Genomic DNA, 24,345 nt, shown 5'->3' with positions numbered 1-24,345 from the left:
ATTCAAGTTGAGCAAATTAAATTCATGTGTATTTAAATCCAGTTTCTCGTGGTTCATATTTCTGCTCATATGTCCATTTCTGTTCGTTGTATTTTATTGCAACCCCCCTCTTTTCTCCTTCCTAAAATGAGTCTAATAATAGGTTTTACATGGATTTATAGTCATTTAAATAGCAGCTCTGATCAGATTTACCATCTTTTTTTTTTCCTCTAAAAAGGGTTTGGAGTAATTCTGACAAACACAGAAAAGCAAACACAGATTGATAAAGTTGTTTCTTTGCTAAATACAGATAAATGTAAAGTATTTATCTGCCTCATATCTGCAAATCAAGCAGCTACAGTTAATGAAATAAGGCACGCTGAATTCAATTAAACAAGCAGAAAAAAACAGAGAACTTTAAAACCTTTTATTATCAAAGTCATGCATCATAATTTACAGAGGACACATTAAAGACATGGACGTTTGTATGTTGGAGTATTTTCTGTATTTCTGCGATGGTAACATTATTATTATTATTGTTGTCTGTGAGATATTTGTGTGGAAGTTAAATGTTTACAGGAAGCCACAGATTCTGTCCAACATCGATGGATTCTTGCTGCTCAGGAAGCTGAGTTCTTTCTTCCCATCTTCTGTTCGACCTGAAAGAAACAAATAAATCAAAGTTATTTACTTAAATTAAAAACTAAAGCAACAAACAGTCTATCTAAGAATGAAAACTCAATTTATTATCGCTTGTTATGTTTTGCAGGAATTTTACAGTTTCTTTAACCTTCAATTAATGAAACAATAATTCAAATCTGCAGCGTAAAGGAGTACAGGACTGTTTGTATTGTTGAAAGTCAATCCTGTACTGAAAATATTAATTGATCTGTCTGAGTGTCAGTAGGGTCCAAATTAATATACAATTACTCATCAAAATTAGTTCAAAATGATTAAAACGTGACTAAAAGGCTTAAAAATTGTCTGAAATGATTCAAAATGAATCCAAAATGATCAAAACTCGTCTAAATGGCTTAAAGATTAGTCTGAAACAACTCAAAATGAGTCCAAAATGAGTAAAACTCGTACAAACAGCTTAAATATGAGTCTGAAATTTCTCAAAATGAGTCAAAAATGAGTAAAACTCATATAAAAGGCTTAAAAATTTGCCTTAAGACTCAAAATGACTCCAAAATGACTAAAACTCGTCTAAAAGGCTTAACAATGAGTCTAAAACAACTCAAAATTAGTTCAAATGACTAAAACTCTTACAAACGGGTTAAAAACTAGTCCAAAATTATTCAAAATGAGTCCAAAATTATTAAAACTCATACAAAAGGTTTAAAAATTAATCTGAAACGACTCAAAATTAGTCCAACATGACAAAAACGTACAAAAGGCTGAAAAATTTGTTCAAAAATGACAAATACTCGTACAAAAGGCTTGAAAATTATTGTGAAATGACTCAAAATGAGTCCAAAATTATTGAAACTCACACAAAAGGCTTAAAAATGAGTCTAAAACGACCCAAAATGAGCCCAAAATGACTAAAACTCGTGTAAGTCTAAAAAATTATTCTGAAACGACCCAAAACGAGTCCAAAATCACAAAAACGTGGTACAAAAGGCTTAATAATTAGTCATTTTATATGTAAAAATGTCAAAACTCTGTGATTTCCGGATCTTAAATGTGAATATTTTCATCATTGTCTAACATTTCACAGACCAAACAGCTGATCAGTTAATGAGGATATTAATTAATTGCAGCTTTAACAAAGCCTCGTTACTCACTCTGAGGATGCTGCAGCCACTTCCGGTCCAGGTAATAAAGATAAGCGCTCTCAAACTCCTTCTCACTGTAGTTGGGCACCGACACCGGGATGAACGGATCCATGCTGTCAAATCCAGTCTGAGGAGACAGAAAACCACAGAACAGGATGTCAGAACTGTTCATAAATAATAATTAGCACAATTAATAAACTTTACTTATAACACTGGATGTACAAGGTGCTTTTCAAAATAAGAGCGGCAACAAAACACGTTTAAACAGGCGTCAATAAGACTGCAAGGAGGTTAAAGAAGAGCAGAAATAGGGACTATTTCTTCAGCAGAAAGTAGTTCCGGTGAAAACTGGCGAATGTGGACACTTTCTGGAATAAGTAGAATTTTCTGAAAAACTAAATTCAATTCATCTGAGTTGTTTTGGTGACGTTTCAGAGGCTAGTACCTCGAATCAAATCTGTCTAAATAGTGAGATTCAACTAAGATTTTCATTTTGATTTTACCTAATTAATATACTTTCTGCACCTTTTGGGAATTTGGATGAATCAATGTTTTAAATCAATTAGAAAAATTCACCTCAGTGAAGTTTCACATTATTTAGATTCACTTTTGATGAGTTTTGAATGATTTTGGACATGTTTTTAGTCATTTTGGACTCATTTTCAGTCATTTCAGACTAATTATTAAGCCTTTTGTATGAGTTTTAGTCATTTAGGACTCATTTTTAAGTCTTTTGTATGAGTTTTAGTCATTTCAGACACATTTTTAAGCCTTTTGTATGAGTTTTAGTCATTTGGGACTAATTTTTAAGCCTTTTGTCCAAGTTTTTAATCATTTTGGACTCATTTTGAGTCATTTCAGACACATTTTGAAGCCTTTAGTACGACTTTTAGTCATTTCAGACTATTGTTTAAGCCTTTTATATGAGTTTTAGTCATTTTGGCCTAATTTTGAATAATTTTGGACATGTTCTAAATAATTATATGAAAAAATGTAAATTACTTTGAGCCCTACTGAGGCGTAGACAGATGAATTAATATCCTCGGTGCAGGATTATACTACAATGTAATTAATGAAGTTACTGCTGCTGTGTTGCATAAACTCGAGGAAAAGAAGGCGACTTTCTGCATTTGTATAGAGTATAAAAGCAGATTTCAAGAGTTCTATTAGTGAGAAAACTTAAAACTTTAATAATCCCACAGCAGGGAAATTCGCATTTTTGAACTCTGTTGGGCTCTGACCTCTATAAATCTCCTGCTACAGAATCTAAAACTAATATCAAAATTCATATGATTCAGATGCACAGAGGGAAGAAATCGATAATTCATGTTTTAAAGTACAACTTAATGCATAAACAAAAGGCAAAGTCAAGCCCACACAGTCGGTCAGTGGTCAGCAACAGAACTCTAAATGAATCCTCTCAACTCAAAGCAGCAGTTTCTGGCTGTTTTTGCTTCTTTTGTCACATTTTTCTTCACTGTGGGCTCATTTTTCACTGTCATACAAAAAGAGAGAGCTACAAAATAGTCATTTTGATGGAGTATCCCAATTTTAGGCTTAGATTTGGTGAATTTTCCCGACTTAACCCAAAGCAACACATGGTGATTTCAAGCACGGTCAGAAAGGTAAAAATCTGATTCTTTTTTTTCTCTTTTTACAGTTTCTAGCGCTGATAAATGCTGTACTTTTGGCAATTTTTAAAAAAGGAAACATGTCTTACAAAACTTCAGGTGAGTTTTGGAGTTCAGAGGGTTCAAATTTAAATTTTTCATCTGGTGGGATGTGAATGTTACGACCTTACTTTGAGTTTTATAGTCCAATCGTTGTCCTGTATGAGTGCTAAAAGGTGGTTTACTGGTGCATTAGGAAACTGATCTGATAATATTAGAAATGACTCAGTCACAAGGTTCAACACTGCAAACACGTCTTTAGCGGGCAGAATGGGGACACTACTGAACATTAAAGGATTCATTCTGGTGTTTATAAGCTTCTCCATTGTATAAAATATCCATAAATCTCCCAAAAATCTGTTTCAGGCAGTATTTCTGGATGTACTGTCTGTTCTGTTGCTGACAGACAACAAAAAGTAGCTCAATCCACGATTTCCCGACTAATTGCTTAAGTCATCAATGAAAAACCAATCTGTTAGGGTTTCGAGGGCAAATTGTACCGATAATAAAGATCTCTCACCTCTCCGAGCAGCTCTTGAGGCAGGTAGGCAGATTTTGGTGTGTAGAGAGATCCAGTCTGAGACAGAGTGGTGATGATGGCGCCTCCAGTCTGATATTAGAGAGGAAATGTTCATGAAAAAGTTCTGAAATGTAAAATTCTCATGAACAGTAGCGAGCGATAGTTTGCATACACTTGTATAGACCATGTATATGATGAGAGTCTTGAGGTTCCAATGACTCCTATAACTCTTCTTTCATAGATTTATGAGAGATCTTCTGGAAATACAACAAAATCTGCTGTACAAATATACATACAGCAACTTGAATTATCAGTTTTTGTCATGTAGAAAGGTGTGTTATTCAAGTTTATTTGGTTTTGACTCGTTTCAAACTGTCTTAGACAGGTCTTGGACTTGTCTTCAACCCCAAGAACACCAAACCTACCTGTGGAACCTGAATCTCCACCCATCTGTGGGACTGAAGGTTTACGCAAAGTAAATGGAATAATGAAGATGGAGGATCACCTCCACATTCTTCAGGAAAACCTAAAATCATCAGCAGAACGTTCATCTTGGACATAGTTGGATGTTCTAACAAGACAATGAGTCCAAACACACACCAGATGTGGTAAAGAAATGGTTCAATCTGGCTAGAATGAAAGTTCTAGACTGGTCTCCCCAAAGCCCTGACTTAAACCATCAAGAACCTGTGGACTGATGAAGAAACAAGTCTGAGTCAGAAAGACAACAAATGTAGTTGAACTGCACCAATTCTGTCCAGAAGAGTCAAAGATAAAACAGAAGATTGTGGACAGAAACCAAGAAAATCCAGTTGTAACCAGATTTTAGCATTGCTGTATGTATATTTTTGACCCAACAGATTTGGTCATATTTCCAGAAGACCTTCAATAAATCTATGAAAGAATCAAGATGCAAAGATTCATGTGTTCAATCTCAGAAAATTCAGAGTTGTAGGAGTCAATGGAAGCTCACGACTATCATGATATACATGGTCTTTACAAGTGGATATAAACTTTTGTTCACAGCTGTAACTGTAGTTAACACCAGCGTTCTTCTCACCCAGTCATTCTTCATGAGCTTCTTCAGGTTGTGAATCAAAGTGAGCTCCTCTAGATCCACCTGAGAAAGTAAAAACAGGAGGTTTTCAATCTGAAGCAGCAGCATCATGCAGACGAATGGGATTCCTGACGGCTTGTTTTCTCACAGCGCTCTTGTTCTCCTTCTTGATGGTGGATCTCCCCCACAGGGCGTTGACTCCGTCCACGGCCACGACCAAGCGAAAGTCAGCCCCCGGTTGGCTGCTCTGCAGCCTCAGGTCCTTCATCAACGCCCCCACCACATCGCTGCTGCTCTTCACCCGAGAGATCCCCTGAAGCAAAGGAGACGCCGTCAAAAGAGTCGATGAGCGAGCAGTCAGAGGGAAAAAACAGAAGATGTTTAGCAGGAGAAAATCTGAGCAGAGAAGTGTCTTAGAGTGTGGGTGGGGGCCATCCATGGAGTCATTTCATGCTCAATTTATTTCATTTTGAAACCTGTGAACCAGCTGAGTCATGCATAACCTTTGATGCTCTTCATGCTATGCTCGTTTGGGAAGTTATGATCCAAATTTTAACTTAAAATCATGATATTTCATCAAAATCACTTCATTCTACATGTTTTATTCAAAAATCTTTCAGTTTTATGCTTGTAAACGAACCAAGTCATGCATAACCTTTAATATTACTCCAAAATTTAGCTTAAAATATCCAAAATATACAACTCCTGCTACTCCTAAACATCTGTTATGTGCCATGTCTTGGAAAAATTGTTCAAAATTATCCAAATTTGACCTTAAAATCATTATATTTCGACAAAGTCACAATATTCTACCAGTTTTATTTTTAAAAATCACCAATTTATTTAATTTTTATGCTGTCAAACAAACCGTGTCATGCAGACCACTCATCTGTAAATTGCCATTTTGTTGGGAAAGTTATCCAAATTTATCAAAAGTTGAGTTTAAAATCATATCCTTTCATCAAACTCCCTTTATTCTACACGTGTTGTTTAAAAATTCGGCAAAAATAAACCGTCTGCATCAGATGGATTCTGTAAAAAAACAAAAAAAATTTTGCTTTCCTTGGTGTAACTGTGAAGCCATGACTGACTCAGTTGTGATCAAGAGCTACGTCACAAAAATTCAGGAATTTTTCACCTGAACTGGGCAAGACTGCAAATTAAAAACAGCATGTGGAGCCACCATGGGGTTTCCAGGATTGTTAACAGACATTCCTGCTGCTTACTATTCTTGTAAAATGAATAGTCAAATACATTCAAGTATTGTTTAGTCTTTTATGATTTCGGCATTCTAACTACTGCAGAAGACATGACTGAGTTCTCTCTCCTTTATGTTGTTCTGTTTCCATAGAGCTGTAGGACTTTATACCGCAGTGAAAAATGGAAGCAAATGAAAAAATGTCCAGATATTGCTCATGGTTTTAGGGGTGAATATAGATGTGAAAACAGGAGGTCTGATTCAGAAAGATCTGACCTACTTTATCAAATAATGTGGCTGCTAATCAATATATGCCCTGATCACAATGTATAATTCTAATAATTAATATTCTACAAGCTCAAGGAAGCAGAAAATCAGCACAAAAAATGCAGAGAAAGGGACTGAAAAGCAGCAAAAATGACAAACAGAAAGAGGTGAATTCAAGGTGTGCACGTGAAGCTGCGGCTCCTCTCTGATCCACTTCATCAGCGATCGATCAGCAGCGAGCCGAGGTGAAAGCCGACACTTTAATGCCCCCTGTAGGGGAATCAGGCAGGCAGAAATAAAAGAAGAACAGGTAGGGCACGTTGAAAACGTCCCGGGAGGCCGAGACAAAAAGCATCTGCAACGAACCGCCGAGAGGCCTCACCTGATTCACCAGCTCCCCCAGAGGACGGCCCTCGTCGGTGGACTCCCTCTTCGTCCACACGTAGCGCCGCTTCGTCTTTATCTGGAGGCAAACAGGGAAGCATTAACCCTCGTGTCGTCCTGCATCTCAAAACTGACCCGTTTTAAAGTTTGAAAATGTGGGGAAAAAAATAGATTTTCACAGTGAAACTTCTGATGTCCACATTTTCAACATTTTTGGAAAATCTTTGAACATTTTTTGGTGGAAAAAAAGAAATGTGAAAAATGTTTAAGAACATTCACATAAAAATCGACCAAAATCCAGCAAATTTCGCTGGATTTTGGTTGATGTTTTTGTGAATGTTCTTAAAGAAAATATTAGAAGTTTTACTGATTTAAATGTAATAACTTTAGATATTTTTAGGATTTTTTTTGGAAGATTTTTACTCATTTTTTGAAAATATTTACAATAATTTTCTTGCCAAATTTCGGGGATTTTTTTAAAATAAAACTTTTAAGGAAATTTTTTATGGAATTATTGGAATTTTCTTTCTGAAGGTTTTGCAAATTGTCAGAAATTTGGGGAATTTTTTGCTGAATTTTTGGATTTTTTTCAGACAAGGAAACAATATTTTTTGGTGACCGTAAATGAAGACAACAGGAGGGTTAATGGAGTTTCTGCTCCTGGTTTCCAGTGTTTATTTCTCCCCCTACACACACTGGGAAAACAAGGTCTTCGCTTCACATGAAACTCGTTCTTTTTATCATCTAATTTAATTTCTTTATTCCCTTTAATAAACAGGACTTTCTTTTTTGTCTTTAGAACTATACCATCCTTGATGCTTCTGCGACATTGAGCACACCAACTTGAATTTATTTCATTGAAATGATAATATTTTTACCCATTATTATATCTAAATCCTAATTTGCAAAATGTACAAATCTATATTTTATCCAGCCAACATTTCATCCCGTTGTTTGGGTCACTGGGTTACAGCATAGAAGAAATGGTAAATCAAGATTAAATCCGATTAACTCCAAAAGTGTGGATTTATTAACCGCTGTGCTGTTTTGTAAAGTTCATCTCGAGCAAGTTTTCTTTGCTGTAATTCAAACAGCTACTAGAAATTTGCAGCGGCAGTCACGAGTAGACATATTTACATACATTTACTGACATTTGCTGCAGATAAAAGTTTACTAGGGTGCCACATAATCACTGTTGATCTTGCTGAAACACAGCAAAATGTTCGGTATTTCGGTGTTCTGATGAATTCGCTTTTTCTCTGAATGCCGAAAAGCAACACGAATCTCCTGAATTTGCACCCGAAATCCTCCAAAGGCTCCTTTCATTTAGAATCGCCAGTATAGCCTCCATAATTCTGCATAATTTGCGGTGGAATTTTTACTTTATAAATTATAGACATGGCAGATTTGCACTTTTCAAGATCATAGGCGACCTCCACAATTATTACAAATTAGGTAATGCTAGTTATGTGTAAATATAGCTTGAGACAGCATCTTTATCTGCATTTTATTTGCATATAACAAATTCATACCCGAATTTTCACCAGATGACTCGAATAACTGTTTGGAAAGAAGAAATCATTTTACAGTGATTGTGGTGATGTTAAAAGGGACTAAATCTGCAATGAAAATAAAAAAATATATTTAAAAAAAAAGCTGAAAAGGCTGTTTGGAAACTTTCTCATCTGGTGTAAAACTGGCAAATGAATCCAAAATAGTTTTTCTTTTTTTTTTTTTTTTCCACTCTGAATGACATTCAGATCTTCACTCATCAAACAGAGCTTTGTGCTGCTGATTCAGATGAATAAACTTGTTGTGTTGCCTGCTTCTGATCAACATCATCTGTATATTATAATATTTCCATACAACAGATTTCTTTTTGAAACCAAATCTTCCTTTTCAGTGTTTTTCTGCTCATTTTTCTGTGCAAATGTGGAGCCGGCATGTCAACAAACTGTGTCTTTTAAACAACTTAAAGAAAGAAAAGTATCCGAGAACCTTTAAATCAGACTTTTCTTTCAGTTAAGTCATAGAAAATGTGCATGTTTTCAGTCAAAAAAAGGATGTTTCTGAGTTACTTTACATCACAGCGTTGATGCTATGTGTTGATAAACTGTGCAGCCCGTTATCGGATCATTCTCTTCACTGCAGCTGTGAAATAAAGGCCTAACACGACCAAAATAATAATATGAAAACCCTCTTTCATTCCCATCCACATGCTGCAGAGGAGATTCTGCTGCTGAACTTCAAGCTGCTCGTTTTGCAGCTGCACATGTGGGTCGAATCAGGTGGAAGCATCCAGCAGTTCAGCTGCTTTATGTGTGTCAGCAGGTGAGCCGAGCTGCTGCGAAGACACAGCCGAGGCTAATTTAAGGTCTGTCGAAGCTCGTTAATAACGCGACAAATAACGCAATAATCTCCGTGGAGTCGTCTGCTTTGTACGGTAAAATCAGACGCACACCGAGCCGATGGTCGGTACCTGGGAGAGGAGGTGTTCGTTGGTGGTTCTGAAGTTGCGCAGCCATGTTGTGGCCTGCAGTGGCTGGTCAAAGCGAGCAGAGTTGTAGGACGAAGGCAGCAGCTCTTTGCAGTTCTTCACCCACAGATGAGCTGCGAGAAGCAAAAGAGGAAGTTTAGACGCTCCACTTCAGATATTTGACAGGACAATGCACAATAACGAACGTACAGTCTCACAAAGTTTACACAAGTTTGCAGTAAATAAGCCAGATTTAGCACATGGCTAACTTTCTGATTTTCTCAGTGTTCACAAGTTTGATTGTTAATCAGCCATGCCTTATAGCAGGGTGTCCAACTCATTCTAGTCCAGAGGCCACATTCAGCCCAATTTGATCTCAAGTGACCACTAAAATCACAGCATAATAACCTATAAATAACCACAACTCCACGTTTCCTTTGTTTTAGTGCAAGAAAGCACATTCTGAAAATGCTCACATTTAAGGAATTATCTTTTTACAAAAAATTATAAACAATCTGAAATGTCTTAAGAAAAATAAATTCAATTTCAACAACATTATTCCTCAGCTCATCATTTACACATTACAACTTAGAGACAACAGAGTGTCTACAAAGGAACACAACATTTAGTCACAGCTGTCTGGAACTGAATGATATAGTGTTTTACTTTATGATCAAAATGACAAAAGTCAGACAAAAAAACAACAAAAACACGACAAATATTACAAAAATGAGACACAAAATGGCAAAAGCCAGAAACAAAATGACAAAAAATGAGACATATGACACAAAACAAAAAATTAGACAACGTAAGTGAGACAAAAAACGACAAAACGACAAAAAAAGACAAAAAACAACAAAAACAAGACAAAATATTACAAAAACGAGACACAAAACAACAACAAATGAGACAGACAACACAAAACAAAAAAAAGACCAAAACTTTGACAAAAGTTAGAAAGCGCCAAAAAAATGGACAAGTGCACAAAACGACTAGAACAATACACAAAACAATGAATAAAGAAAAAAACCAAAATGACAGAAATAGGACAAAAAAACCCAAGCGCTACCAAAAGGAAACACAACACAATTGAAACAAGACGACAAAAACATGAGACAAAAGACAAAAGTCAGACAAAAATCAACAAAAACAAGACAAAACAACAAAAACAAGACAAAATATTAGAAATGAGACACAAAATTTAAAAAATGAGACATGAAATGACAAAAGTCTGACAAAAAAGACAAAGACAAAATATTAGAAAAATGAGACGCAAAGCGACAAAAGTCAGACAAATAAAGACAAAAAACAAGGCAAAATATTCTAAAAAACAAGACAAAGCAACAAAAGAACAATAAGCAATCTAGTATTTTACTTTATGAACTTGTCATGGTCTAGAAATTATTTTAAATTTATAGTTTTACTAATTTACAATCTGCAGTTAATGTCTTCTCTGGAATTTTTACACTTTACAAAGTTGGGCCGGATTGGACCCTCTGGAGGACCGGTTTTGACCTGCGGGCCGCATGTTTGATACCTCTGATTAAGACGCTCCAGTTTAGATATTTGACACGCTTTTGCTCACGTTTGATTGTCTTCTTTAATATCTAATTGTTGTCTTCTTGTGCTCTGCTGCTTTTAATGTCTTGTAAAGCCACTTGCACCTCAAAAGATGCTCCAGAAATGAGGTTTATCGTCATAATTAGGATGTGTGAGAGTCTCACCGTCAGGAATATGCAGCACCACCCAGCCCTGAGTGTAGCAGAAGTGGACGGCGTGGCAGAGAGACATCGTCTTCCCGCTGCCCTTCACACCGTCTGAACAGCCTGATAAGGATGACAGCAGGTTCATTCAGGAGCACATTAACCCTCCTGTTGTCCTGTGGGTCAAATTGATTCGTTTTAAAGTTTGAAAATGTGGGAAAAAAAAATAAATTTCACAGTGAAACTTCTGATGTTCACATTTTCAACATTTTTGGGAAATTTTTGAACATTTTTTGGTGGAAATAAAATGTAAAAAAAAAAAAATGTTTCTTTAAGAACATTCACCAAAAAAAAAAAAAATCGACCAAAATCCAGCGAATTTCACTGGATTTTGGTCGATTTTTTGGTGAATGTTCTTAAAGAAAATATAAGAAATTTTACTGATATATATGTAATCACTAGATATTTTAAAGATTTTTTTTGGAAGATTTTTCTCATTTTTTGAAAATATTTACAAGAATTTTCTTGCCAAATTTGGGGGATTTTTTTAAAATAAAACTTTTAAGGGAAACTTTTAAGGAATTACTGTAATTTTCTAAAGGTTTTGCAAATTTTCAGAAATTTGGGGAATTTTTTTTACTGAATTTTTGTATTTTTTTCAGACAAGGAAACAAAATCTTTAGGTGGCCGTAAATTAAGACAACAGGAGGGTTAAGAAGAGTTTGTGTTTCTGTCAGTGTGAAGGATACAGAATAAATATCGCAGAGCGGGTTTGCTGTAGTCAGCTTTCTTCAGGTAGGAGATGACCTCCAGAGCCGGCGGCCGAACCATGAAGCAGGCTTCGTTAAACGTCTTCACCTGCAGACACACAGATAAATCCACGCTAGATGCTTTATAGGTTCTTATTTGTTCGTTTTGCTTTGAGAGGAGAAGCTACCTGCTGCTGATAGCGGTACGGGAGGCCGTGAGGGAACAGAGGTCGGAAGTGAGCAGAAGGCAGAGTGTAGAACTGTCCGAGGTGTTTCTCCGACTGACAGGCCTGAAAAGAAGCAGAAGCAGAGGTCAGCTTTGGGTCAACGTGACTGACTGGGATGATTCTGCAGCAGGAGACACAAAAACAAGGAGTAAAAAGAAGAAAAACTCAAATTAAATTAAATATACATGGCAATAAACACCAAAAACAACAGTTTAAAAATTCTAAGTGATCAAATATGGTTTGCCAAAACAAAAAACACCAACATTTCAGCATTTATGAGAGCCAGAAATTGTAAAAACTGAAGTGTATATGTACATGTCATCTTAAAATCACGATGTTTAATCAACATCACTTTATTTCAACTGTGTCAATTTAAAAATTTGCCAAAAATAAACTGTATGCACTAACAAACTTCTGAAAAAAACTAAAAATTCTGTTCTTCTTGGCACAACCAAAAAGCCATGACTGACTCAACTACAATCAACAGTTATGTGATAAAAATTCTGAAGGTTTTCAGGTTGAACTGCAGGCAGTGTTTCCACAGAGAGACTGAGAGGAAAATCAAAGCTACTGGATGAATAAAATAAATGCAGCATGTCTCAGAAACAGTGAACAGAGGAGCAAGTAGTTGGAGATACATTCAGCATGGTGAAATATCTTTCTACTGATGATGAGCAGAGACTCAAAAATGAACTAAATACTGTCCAAATTGTTCAGAATTTTCATTTTTAACAATTTTTTAGTCATTTCTAACTACTTTCAAGTTAATTGGGAGAGTTTTCATGTTAATGTGGACATTTTTGGGGGTATTTTGGACAGGTTTTAAGTTATTTTACACACATTTTGAGTCATTTTGGGCCATTTTTAAGGTCATTTTTGACAATTTAATGTTACTGAGGTGAAGTTTAAATTTTTTTTGGACAACTTTAACCTGAGAAGAAAGTCAAAGCTACTGGATGAATTAAATAAATGCAGCATGGCTCAGAAACAGTGAACAGAGGAGCAAGTTGTTGGAGATACATTCAGCATGGTGAAACATCTTTCTACAGATGAGTTGTGCAAAAAAAAAAGCCAGTTTGTAGAGATTGTAAAAATGTGGCTGGATTTGTAACTAGTGTAGACTAAATGTTGCACATGTTGAGTCCATGCTTTTTTCAATTTTTGTAAAATATATAATCAAAGAAATTACATTTTTTAATTAAATATGACATTCAAACTGTGTCATTCTGCATGAAAGTCTCTCTCTAGAGGTGCAGGACCTTATATTACAGTGAAAAATGAGCTACAGTGAGGAAAAATGAAGCAAAAAAAACCCCACTAAGAGCCTCCTAATCACATTGCTTACCGGATCGGTCTCTTGTGTTCTGAAGACTGAGAAAGGTTCAGGTTCTGATTCTACAGCTACAGCCTCCTGCTGCTGCCCCCATCCACTCGTATGAAGAGTCCGGACATGACAAACCTGCAAAAATTTATCATAACAGTCCATTACATACAATTTAGCTCAAAATGATTCATACCAAATGCTAAATTTAGATTTATAGTGAATAAATATTTCATTACCAGGTTTATTCTGGCTGGAAATAACATACACAAGTGACAAAAGGCAGTGAGACTTTATGTTAGAGGAGGGAAATTCTGCATTCAAAGTTGCTGTTCTAGTGTCTAACAGTGTTTCTTCGTGTCTCCACTGGGATTTAGTTCCTCCAAGTGTCCATCTCCAGCTCTTTGAAGGCTTCCTCTCCATCACTCTGCTCTTCACTTCCTCCACACATTCTGGATGGATTCAGGTCTGGACTCTGGCTGGGACGCTCCAACATCTTCTCATTGTTTTCTCTTCACCATTTCTTCACCACGTCGGCTCCATGTTTCACATCATTGTCTTGTTGGAAGCTCTAATGCTGCCCAAGGAGCAGTTTTTCTGCAGACTTCCTGATGTTCTCCTCCACAATCTCCATGTTTCCTCTTTTCTCATGATGCCGTTTCCTTCAGACATGACTTGTAACTGAGCAGTAAGTGAGTAGAGAAGTGCTGCAGGTCCAGCTGAGCTTTAGTGTGTCTGTCTTGGAGAAGTGGAGTCCTCCTTGGTCTGATCCATGGAGACCAGCCTTGTTCTTGGTCTGATGGAGTGTCTGATGGACATGTTGCTACCAGAACTGCTCACAGAATTTGCAGAATTTAGACATTTTTCCTGCATAAAAGTCTCCACTGCACAGCTCTTGAACATTTGAAATCACATAGAAGTTGCATTTTGTTACAAATTTTCAACACTTTCGAAGAGTATACATAATTTTGTCCACATATTTTTAGTATGTTTTGTGTGGAACTTTAGAACATGGTAGAAGTTACCAGGAACATTTGAAATAAGACAGCTTGATTTTCTTAATAATTTGCACCAGTTTCAAGGAGTATGAAGTGTTCTGGACATGACATTTTTAGTTAAAAGTTTAAAAAACAACTACAAATCAGAGTACAAATCATTTTGATGATGTATTTTTTGTATTTTCAGTGTGTAACTCCTTCGATTTTTTTAAATCATACTTCAAATTATAAATACCGAAAACACTTGATGTCACTTTATAACCCTGAAACATCTTGTGAGCAGCAACAATGGAAAACTGGAGGTCCTCACTGAGCTCTTTGGTGTTAGTCGAGACTAATAACTGACTAGAGAACAATTGGATCAGCTGTTTTCAGTTTGATGCATTAATATGCGAATTTTTCACATTTTGATGCGTTAATATCCAAGTTTTTGACATTTTGATGCAAAAATATCCAACTTTTTGATGCTTTGATGCGTTAATATCCAAGTTTTTGACACTTTGATGTGTTAATATCCAACTTTTTGACATTTTGATATGTTAATATCCAATTTTTTGATATTTTGATACAAACATATCCAAGTTTTTGACATTTTCTATTATATTCTACACACATTAGAACACTGTAGAACATGGTAGAAATTACCAGGGACATTTTGAGTTGTGTAGAAGCGGCATTTAATTGAAAATGTGCAACAATTTCAAGGGGTAAAATGTAAATTAGACACTGAGAAACAGTTAAAATTCATCATTAACATCTCTAAGACATTATTTTACTGTATTTTGTCACTTGCCTGTGTAATTTCCAGCCAGAAAATACATGTTTGGCAAATAAAAATGCCCTATAAATCAAAATTTAGCATGGTTACGAGTGATTTTAAGGCTTAAATGCAGCTATAGTTTCTTACCGTTGCCCGCAGCCTAAAGGACAATCTGTGAAGAGCCATGATCTGAAAGAAAAGGTCATAGTTCAGGCTGAAGAAGCACAAAACAGACAGATAAAGTGTAGAAACACAGCAACGTCCTGTAACCTTGTATTACACAAACCCCATGCTAACAGCTAACGGCTAACTATGAGCTAATTTAACCAGCCGGAGCTCAGACACACCGACAGCGGCTCACCTGCGGCTCACAGAGGGGGATTTACACCGACGTCCACCGACAAAAGGTGCCGGGTTTCAGTTTAAAACAAAAGAAATAGTAAAGTGAAGCTGCAGTCGGACTCAGTGTAGCAGATCTGTCACGGGCACCGACATCATGCTGCACACTGCAGGAAGTGACGTAACTGCGACAGACAGCCAAACAGATCGCAGAAACAAGAAAACAACAAATGAGGAAAATGGAGACATGTTGAGCTGTAGCTGACCGTTATTTTCCTCAAATAATCGATTAGTTCTGTCTATTAAATGTCAGAAAAATGGGAAAATGTGGATCAGTGTTTTTTAACGATGACAAATGTCTGGTTTTGTACAAATATATTCAGTTTACTGACAAAGATGAGGCAAGAAACCAGGAAATATTCATATTTAAGAAGCTGAAATCACAAAATTCTTACTTTTTTTCAAATTAAAAATTACTCAAATTGACTAATTGATCAGCTCATTGGTCTTTAAAATGTCACAAAATGCTGAAAAATGTGAGTCTTTGTTTCACAGACACCCAAAATATCCAAAGATATTCAGTTTACTGACAAATAGGATGAAAGAAAACAGGAAATATTCATATTTAAGAAGTTGAAATGACAAAATTCAGACATTTTTCATTATAAAATACTCAGATTGACTAATTGATCAACTCTTTGATCTCTGAAATGGTGAAAAATGTGAATCAGTGTTTCTTTTAATATCGTGTTTTGCCTAAAGTTTTTCAGTTTACTGTAAAAGAGGAGGAAAGAAACCAGAAAATACTCACATTTAAGAAACTACAAACACAAAATGGAGACAGTTTGTTTGGTTTTTTTTTTAAAAACTACTCAAATTGACTAATTGATCAGCTCATTGGTCTCTAAAATGTCACAAAATGGTGAAAAATGTGCATCAGTGTTTCCTCTAATGTTTTGTCCAAAGATATTCAGTCTACTGTCAAAGAGGAGGAAAGAAACCAGGAAATATTAATATTTAAGAAGCTGCAATCACAGAACAGACTTTTTTTTTTTTTTTTTTTTTAAATCTAGAAGACTCCAATTGATTAGTTGAATGGTGAAAAATACTGATGAGTTTGCTGTGGATAAAAACATTCTGTCTGATGGAGTTCTGGACTGTCCTTGTCCCCTTCTTTCACCCTCTTCAGAAGTTCTCTGATGACTCCGCCATCATCTGACGGACATGAGGAGGAGTACAGAGAACTCAACCAGGACTTTGTGGACTGAACTGCCTCCAGATCAACGTGGTGAAAACCAAGGAAATGGTGGTGGATTCTAGCAGGAACACTTCTCCTTCACCAGTGAACATCCAGAGAATGGACATTGAGATCATGGACCCTGAAAAGTTCCTGGGTGTTTGTTTGAACCATAAACTGGACTGGACTATTAACATTGATGTACTCTATAAGAAAGGTCAGAACAGACTCCACCTGCTCAGGAAACTGAGGTCCTTCGCACTTCTGAGGACCTTCTATGATTCTGTGGTGGCATCATCCATCCTGTATGGAGTGGAGCAGCAGGAAGAGACTGAACCAACTGGTTAAGAAAGCCAGCTCTGTACTGGACAAAACAAGACTTTTTTCTTGTTTGCCTTTCAGAAACGCAGATTTTTCAAAACAATAGTTTTTACTAATCAACAAGCTGTCAACTACACAGATAAGTAACTGGTTTGAGCACATTTATCTAAAGAAAAAGCTTCTTAAATGTGCATATTTTCTGATTTATTTATTCTTCTATGACAGGAAACTGAATATTTTTGGATGAAATGAGACATTTTTCACCTTTTTCTGACATTTTATTTCCCAAACAACCAATTGATTAGCTCAGAAAAACACCAACACAACAATTTGAGAATGAAAACAATAGTTATAGACAGTAGTATTAATCAGCAGCTATTTCAGTGATTGTTTCAAGTGAGTTTTTAAAGGAAATTTTGGATTTCTGATTGCAGCTCCTTAAATGTGAATATTTTCTGGTTTATTTCCTCTTTTGTGACAGTAAACTGAATATCTTTGGACATTTTGGGTATCAGGGAAACAAAGACACATTTTTCAGCATTTTGTGACATTTTAGAGACCAAAGAGTTGATCGATTAGTCAGTTTGAGTAGTTTTTTAATATGAACTATCTACATTTTGTGATTGCAGGTCCTTAAATGTGAATATTTTCTGTTTTATTTCCTCCTCTTTGTCAGTAAACTGAATATTTTGGACATTTTGGCTATCTAGGAAACAAAGACTTACATTTTTCAGCATTTTGTGACATTTTAGATACCAAAGATTTGATCGATTAGTCATTTTGAGGTTTTTTAAATACAAACAGTTACTTAAATGTGAATATTGTCTGGTTTCTTTCCTCTTTTCTGACAGTAAACTGAATATTTTCGGACAAAACATTTTTCACCATTTCCTGACATTTACTCCTGAAATAATGGAGAAAATACTCACTATTTTACCGTGAAAAGAATGTTCAGATGCAGATCTGCTCATTTCTATGTCATTTATGTTGTTTTTTTATTATAACTATAATATTGATTTATACTGACGCACGTTTAAAACCTGTTTTCTGGGTGTTTTCATGATCAGAACTGTGAGGAAACATTAGTTTAGGATCGATACGTGGTGTCTTAATGATGCATGATAAACAGATGTGCGTGTTAACTTCACGGCTGCTCGCTTTGCTCGTGTGGCTCGACGCTCGGTGCAACTTTTCCCCCCTAAAATCCTCCCAGCCAGCGGCCCACTTTAGCCAAGTCGTCGCCATTTTATTAAGCGCCTAAATAGCCCTCCCCAATCGCCTATTACGAGCCGCAACGAGATCCTGTGCTGCGCCGTGCTCGCCGTTTTCTATCCCCTCCTCTGGCCACAACGCGAAAAATGGCCACGCAGTTGCATTCCCGCACATCCACGAGGGCGCACGGACACGCAGGTCCCCGCAGCGGCTGACCGGAGCGCATTTTGAGGCTTTTTTAATTTTTTTTTTTTACAACTGGCAGGAGCTGCTGCTGTAACTTTCCCCCAGAGAAAAGTGGGCAGGAGGAGAAGAGAGAAAAAGAAGAGAGAGAGAGAGAGAGAGAAAAAAAAGAAAAGAGCAGGATCCAGTGTAACCAGTCCGCCACCTAGCTGCGGAGACGCGCCGACGGAGCAGCTCTGAGTGATTATGAAAACACCCGCGCCAATGTTGTTGCACCGTCGCCACTGCGCTCCGACGGCACCGAAACTCGCCTTTGGGAGCCGTTTTAACCTCCGCCGGCCTTAGTTATGTAACCAGCGGCGGCGTCTAATGCACCAGAGAGCCGGACAGCAGCGCCTTCACCTCCTGCCAGTTAGCTCCGGGACGCACTCTCGGGTAAGTAGCCTACCGACTCCAGATTGTCATGGCAGTCCGCGTTAACGTGTGCAGGAGGCCTGTCAGCGGGATTTGCATCCGCGTTGCCCCCTCGTTTGCGCTAATTTTACCCCCCTTGTTGCCGAGCGTGTTTCCGTGCGCGGTGATATTTCGTATTCGCTGACAGCAGCAGAAGGGAAGAGGAGACGGCGGCGGCTCCTCCACGACACATTTTTTGTTTTGCTTTTTTTGGTAATTTTTTGGTTACTGCGCAGCCTCCCGCCTCCGTGAGTTTGGGCTTTTTTTCTTTTTCTTGAATGTGCGGGTTACTGCGCACATAGGACGACAACAACAACACGTGCATGTGCGCATCCTCTGCGGGCGGATGGAGATTTTCCGAGGTGCGCAAAGTCATTATGGAGAAGGAAGCTCCTGTTGACGTCCTCGGTAAAAGCAGTGCGCTAAACACCCCCGCTGCGTTACTGTATCTACTGTATGTGCGCAGCTGCGACCCGGGTACACGGTGTACGACGCACGCGCGCATACACACAGCAACAGCCCGAGTGCGTGCGTGTGTGCGCGCGAGGAGGAGGAGGAGGAGACTCACGTGAGAAAGTTGCCCGTTTGTGTGACTGCGCGCGCTGCGAGGCTTCACGCTCGGATAACGTGAGATGCCATCAGTGCAAAGCAGCGGCGCTTCCAGCTGCTGTTGTCAGGCAGACGGTAACGGTGCCGTAGTTATTGATGAGGACACTGTCACGGGATGGTGATGATGGCTGGAAATATGGTGGGCCATTATCATGATTTAATCGCTCCCGAGGAACCACGCCGACTGCGGTGTCAAGTCCACCCATCATCCTGTCACTGGAAATAGCTGCTGGTCTAATGTTGGAATAATTCTGAGTTATGTCGGAGAGGTTCGGCTCTCTGCGGAGTATAAAGAGCTGTTAGTATGCGCTCTGACTGCCCGCTGAATGGGCCTGCCCTTTTAAGTTTGAAAACCTGCCACTCTCGTTGCTTTCTCTTAGTCACTTTTCACAACAAGACCGGAGCCCGCATGACTCAGCTCTACTGTCAGGCCCAGGGACGGAGCCAGAGGGGGGCAGGGGGGCCTTAAAGTAAATGGTGAGGGTCTTATAACCAGTAGTGCATAGTTACATCATCCTCTTCCAGATCTGACCTGTAGTCTAGTTGTAAAAGCTTAATTTTTGGGGTAGTAATATCCATAAATGATACCAGAGACAGAACTAAGGAGGACCTTGGATACATCAGACCAAGTTTTAAGCATCCTATGACAAATCCTGCATAGTTACCTTGTCCTAAAATTCTGTTCTGTAGACAGAACCTGTAATCTAGTTGTAAAAACGTACTTTTTGGGGGTCCTTACATGGTGCCAGGGATGAAGCCAGATGGGGGGCCATGAACACCTCAGACTAAATGTTAAGGGTTTTATAACCAGTAATGCATAGTTACCATGACCCAAGGCTCTGTATTGTAGACAGAACCTGTAATATAGTTGTAAAAACTTAATTTTGGGGGTAATAATTTCAATAAATGGTGCCAGAGACAGAACTAAGGGGGGCCATGGACATCTCAGAGCAAATGTAGAGGTACTATGACAAGTTCTGCATCATTACCTCATCCTAAAGTTCGGTCTTCTAGATCTAACCTGTAATCTACTTGTAGAAACTTAATTTTTGGTAGGGTTAGGGTGAGGTCATTGTAAGGAGGACCTTGGACACCTCAGACCAAATTTTAAGGGTTTTATAACCAGTAATGCATAGTTACCTCATCCTAAAGTTCTGTCTTGTAGACAGAACCTGTAATCTAGTTGAGAAAACTTTATTTTTGTGGTAGTAATATCCATGAATGGTGCCAGAGACAGAACTAAGGGAGGCCACGGACACTTCAGACCAGATGCTAAAGGTCATTGTAAGGGTCATGCATTGTAACCCCATCCTGAGGCTATGTTTTATCGAGCTAATATGTAATCGTTGGAAAAACTTAATTTTTGTGGTAATATTATCCTTACATGGTGCCAGAGATGGAACTAAGGAGGACCTTGGATGCCTCAGAACAAATTTTAGGATACTAAAACAAGTCCTGCATAGTTACCTCGTCCTAAAGTTCTGTCTCTGATCAAATTTATTTATGTTCCATATTCTTTATATTTCTTAATAATGGATTTAAGTGGACTCCAAGAGATATTCAGGAACTTGGAAATGTTCTTGTATCATCCCCTGACTTACACGTCTCAGAAACCTTTAATCTTTAGTCTTTATGGTGTAGTTCTATCTAAAAGTACTGACTCACCAGTGACTGGACCTTCCAGATACTGGAGTCTTTATACTACAATCACTGTGACACATTCACTGCTCTCTTGTGACTTCTAGCACCAACTGGCTGCACCTGTGTTGAATTAGATGAGTCACTTCTACAATCGCTTATTTTACATTTTTAGATAGTTGACATTAGTTTGTAGAAATCTGTTTTCACTTTGACATATCTGTTTATTCTTGTCCAACAAGCCAAATTGAATTGACAATGAATCAATGCTGAAAAATAACAAAAGCAGAAAAAATTTGGGATTCGTACTTTTCATCTGGAACTTTTTTTAAAAAAAATTGCAGAACCATTTCTCTACAGCTGTTGTTCCCGTACAGATGCAGTTTAACAGCACAACCGGCTTCAAATCAGTAGAGCTGCAGTGATTAATACATTGTTTGTCAACTGTGAAATTAACAGGCCACTACTTTGGCAATGGATTAATCTGTTGGAGTATTTTTTTTTAAAGAAAATGGCGTTTGGAAAACAGTGACCAACATTTTCCATACTTTTTGACATTTTATAGATAAAAGTAATTAATCAATTAATTGTTTGGCTGCATGCACACATGACATTTTTTCACTGGTAACTGGAGAATTTAAGTAGAGCAGCAGCGATTTATCGATTTGCTCTCAGCTAAGACAAAACAGTAATTTTTGTGATTCCAGCTTCACAGAAAATACAAGTTCCAGCATTTAAAGTGTGAAAGTTATTTGTCTGTTTTCATAGTTTGATGATTACTAATAATCTTTGGATTTTGGATAGACCTGGATCAATTAATTGATTAATCAATTAGGTGTCAACCATTAAATTAATTGTTTTGATACTTGGTTAATCGGTTTAAGAAAATTTTTGAGTGAAATAGTTGAAATACTCAGATCCTAACTTCTCAAGTGTGAATATTTTCTGTTTTATTTTCTCTTCTGCTTTTGGTCAGAGTTGCAACGATTAATTGATTAATCAATTAGATATCAACTATTAAATGAACTGTTTTGCTAATCAGTTTAAGCTTTTTTTTTCAGAAAAACAATCTAAATTCTTTGATTGCATATTCTTAAATGTGAATATTTTCTGCTTTCTTTCCTCCTCTGTGACAGTAAACTAAATATCTTTGTGTTTTGTACAGAACTGCATCAATTAATCGATTAATCAGTTCGATATCAACTATTAAATTGACTGTTTTGATAATTAGTTAACTGGTTTAAGCAAATTTTTGAGTGAAATAGTTAAAAATACTGTAATCCTAACTACTCAAATGTGCATATTTTCTGGTTTCTTTCCTCCTCTGTGGTGTTAAACTGAAATCTTTGTATTTTAAATGGAGCTGCATCAATTAATTGATTAATCAATTAGTGGTCCAGTATTAAATTTGTTATTTTGATATATGAATAATCAATTTGAGCAAATTTTTGAGTGAAAAACTTAAAATACTCTAATCCTAACTTCTCAAATTTTCTACTTTGACAGTAAACTAAATATCTTTGTGTTTTGTGCAGAGCTGCATCAATTAATCGATTAATCAATTAGGTATCAACCATTAAATTAACTGTTTTGATAGTTGGTTAATTGGTTTAAGCAAATTTTGGAGTGAAATAGTTGAAATGCTCTGATCCCAGCTTCTCTTTACTCTTCTGTTTTTGGTTAGAGCTGCTTAGTTGTCAACTATTAAATTAACTGTTTTGCTAATCAGTTTGAGTTATTGTTTTTCAGAAAAAACAGTCTCAATTCTGTGATTGCAGCTTCTTAAATGGAAATATTTTCTGCTTTCTTTCCTCCTCTGTGACAGTAAACTAAATATCTTTGTGCTGTGGACAAAACAAGACATTTATCATCGCATTTTTCCATCATTTTCTGACATTTCATAGAGCGAGCGACTAGCAGATTAATAGGGGAAGTAATCATTAGCTGCAGGCCCGGCCTCGGCTATAAAAACAGCCCGACTCTGCTGCTGCCTGAGCCTGGACTCCCTTCTGGAGTAGAGGTCGAACTAAAAGCGGCTGCAGTCATTTGGGCGGCCCGCTGTCCATCTCTGTGCTCGTTTTCCTTCATTGTGAGGAGGTTTGGCCTCCGAAAAACGCTTTCCAAAACTGTTACGTAAGAGCCGTTACTGGAACAGATGTTGATTTGAGCCTCGGTATGAGTCAAGGAAAGGGTTTTTGGGTGTGGAGGGACCGAGAGGCAGCGGAGATAGCCCACTGAGCCCTTAAACGAAAACATTATCCGAGATGCTCTTGTGTGTTTAAGCGGGCGGCGCTGAGAGACAGACGAGCTATTTCATAAGAGGCTCTGGGGAGGGAGAGCGAGCGGCGAGGACGCCTGGCAGGGTGTGTTTTATTAGAAAACGGATAATGAGAGAGGGAGAATAATGAAGGAAGCGTGACGGAAGATTCCTCTCCCGATAACGCGGACGAAAGTTTTCCCGGCGAGGAGAGATTGTTGTTTCAGGGTGTGCTGCCGCGCCGTAATGTCACATTAAAAGTCCACTTACAATGGGGTTAATGAAAAGCTTACTTTGACTTAGAGGAAGCAATGGGAGGAGGAGGAATTTGCACTCCTTTCCAAAAATAAGTTTTTACCCTTTCCTACAGATTTGTGTTACCACTACTGGAAGGGGAGGAGGGGAACGGTTGCACTGTGAATGGAGGGATTTAGGCAGGAGAGGAGGAAAAGAAGGACGTGGAGGAGGAAATATGGTTCTGATTAGCATGGATACAGTGCATGAGTTGACCATTTTTACTGTGTGGTCTACAGAGAGAGGGAACGGGAGGGAGGGAGGGAGAGGAGTGGATGGGACTAATAGAGAATGCATGCAAAAGCTTACTGCCAAACATGAAAAGGGGGAGTTTGGGAGAGAAAAGAAAGTACAGCAGCGGGAAGGGTGGGAGGAGAAGAAGCTTGTGGGAGTAGCTGAGAACAGAAGGCGCAAAGACGCTGGGGAGAGGAGGGGAGGGGACCGGAGCAAGCGTCGGATTGATTGATATATTGATCTGGCGAGAGGCACAGCGAGGATTAGGAGCGTCGGATTATTGGCGGAGGGGAGGCGGCGTGTTCTCGGTGAGGCTTTCTTCTGGGAGTCGGCGGCTTTGATTGGCCCCCGGGGGTTTTCACTGTGATGAGATCATCTCCGCGGACGCAGACTTTAGCACCTCTGGGGCAGGAAGGGGACTTTCCCTTCAGCATCTGAGCTCAGTGGAATGACTAATCGCTGGTCCGTCTGTCTGTTT

General features: G+C 37.9%; 2 protein-coding genes across 7 annotated transcripts in view; one reads left to right on the top strand and one right to left on the bottom strand.

The window, feature by feature from the left end:
* Positions 1–391: 391 nt before the first annotated feature.
* On the bottom strand, positions 392–15,611 carry dap3 (death associated protein 3). The gene is made up of 13 exons (XM_023294892.3): positions 15,452–15,611; positions 15,238–15,279; positions 13,357–13,470; positions 11,973–12,074; positions 11,785–11,893; positions 11,057–11,149; positions 9,336–9,466; positions 6,855–6,935; positions 5,156–5,320; positions 5,011–5,070; positions 3,951–4,040; positions 1,770–1,887; positions 392–638 (listed from the first exon to the last, which is right to left on the bottom strand). Exons 2-13 carry the CDS (start codon positions 15,274–15,276, stop codon positions 553–555), a joined length of 1,188 nt encoding a protein of 395 aa, XP_023150660.1. The 5' UTR covers positions 15,277–15,279; positions 15,452–15,611; the 3' UTR covers positions 392–552.
* A 2,672-nt stretch (positions 15,612–18,283) lies between these two features.
* LOC111585412 (histone-lysine N-methyltransferase ASH1L-like) overlaps positions 18,284–24,345 on the top strand; it is a 28,776-nt gene continuing 22,714 nt past the window's right edge. For 2 of the 6 annotated variants that reach the window (XR_008602672.1, XR_008602673.1), the window contains exon 1: positions 18,285–18,817. The gene's annotated coding sequence lies outside the window, so the exon portion shown is untranslated. Of the gene's footprint in view, positions 18,818–19,824; positions 19,922–24,019; positions 24,176–24,345 lie in introns of those variants that run through there. The other 4 variants (XM_035941336.2, XM_023294887.3, XM_055013441.1 and 1 more) reach the window with 4 other exon arrangements.

Source organism: Amphiprion ocellaris, chromosome 9 (assembly GCF_022539595.1).
Source record: "Amphiprion ocellaris isolate individual 3 ecotype Okinawa chromosome 9, ASM2253959v1, whole genome shotgun sequence".
Classification (NCBI taxonomy): Eukaryota; Metazoa; Chordata; class Actinopteri; family Pomacentridae; genus Amphiprion; species Amphiprion ocellaris.
This window is presented reverse-complemented; position numbering and strand designations above follow the sequence as displayed.

Excerpts from the sequence above, each read along its gene's own strand:
- dap3 (XM_023294892.3), bottom strand. The coding sequence starts at position 15,276 with ATGGCTCTTCACAGATTGTCCTTTAGGCTGCGGGCAACG. Across the intron at positions 11,150-11,784 it reads CGCTCTGCGATATTTATTCT|ACGGTGTGAAGGGCAGCGGG; the intron begins GTATCCTTCACA and ends CAGGCTGTTCAG. Across the intron at positions 5,321-6,854 it reads TGGGGGAGCTGGTGAATCAG|GGGATCTCTCGGGTGAAGAG; the intron begins GTGAGGCCTCTC and ends CCTTTGCTTCAG.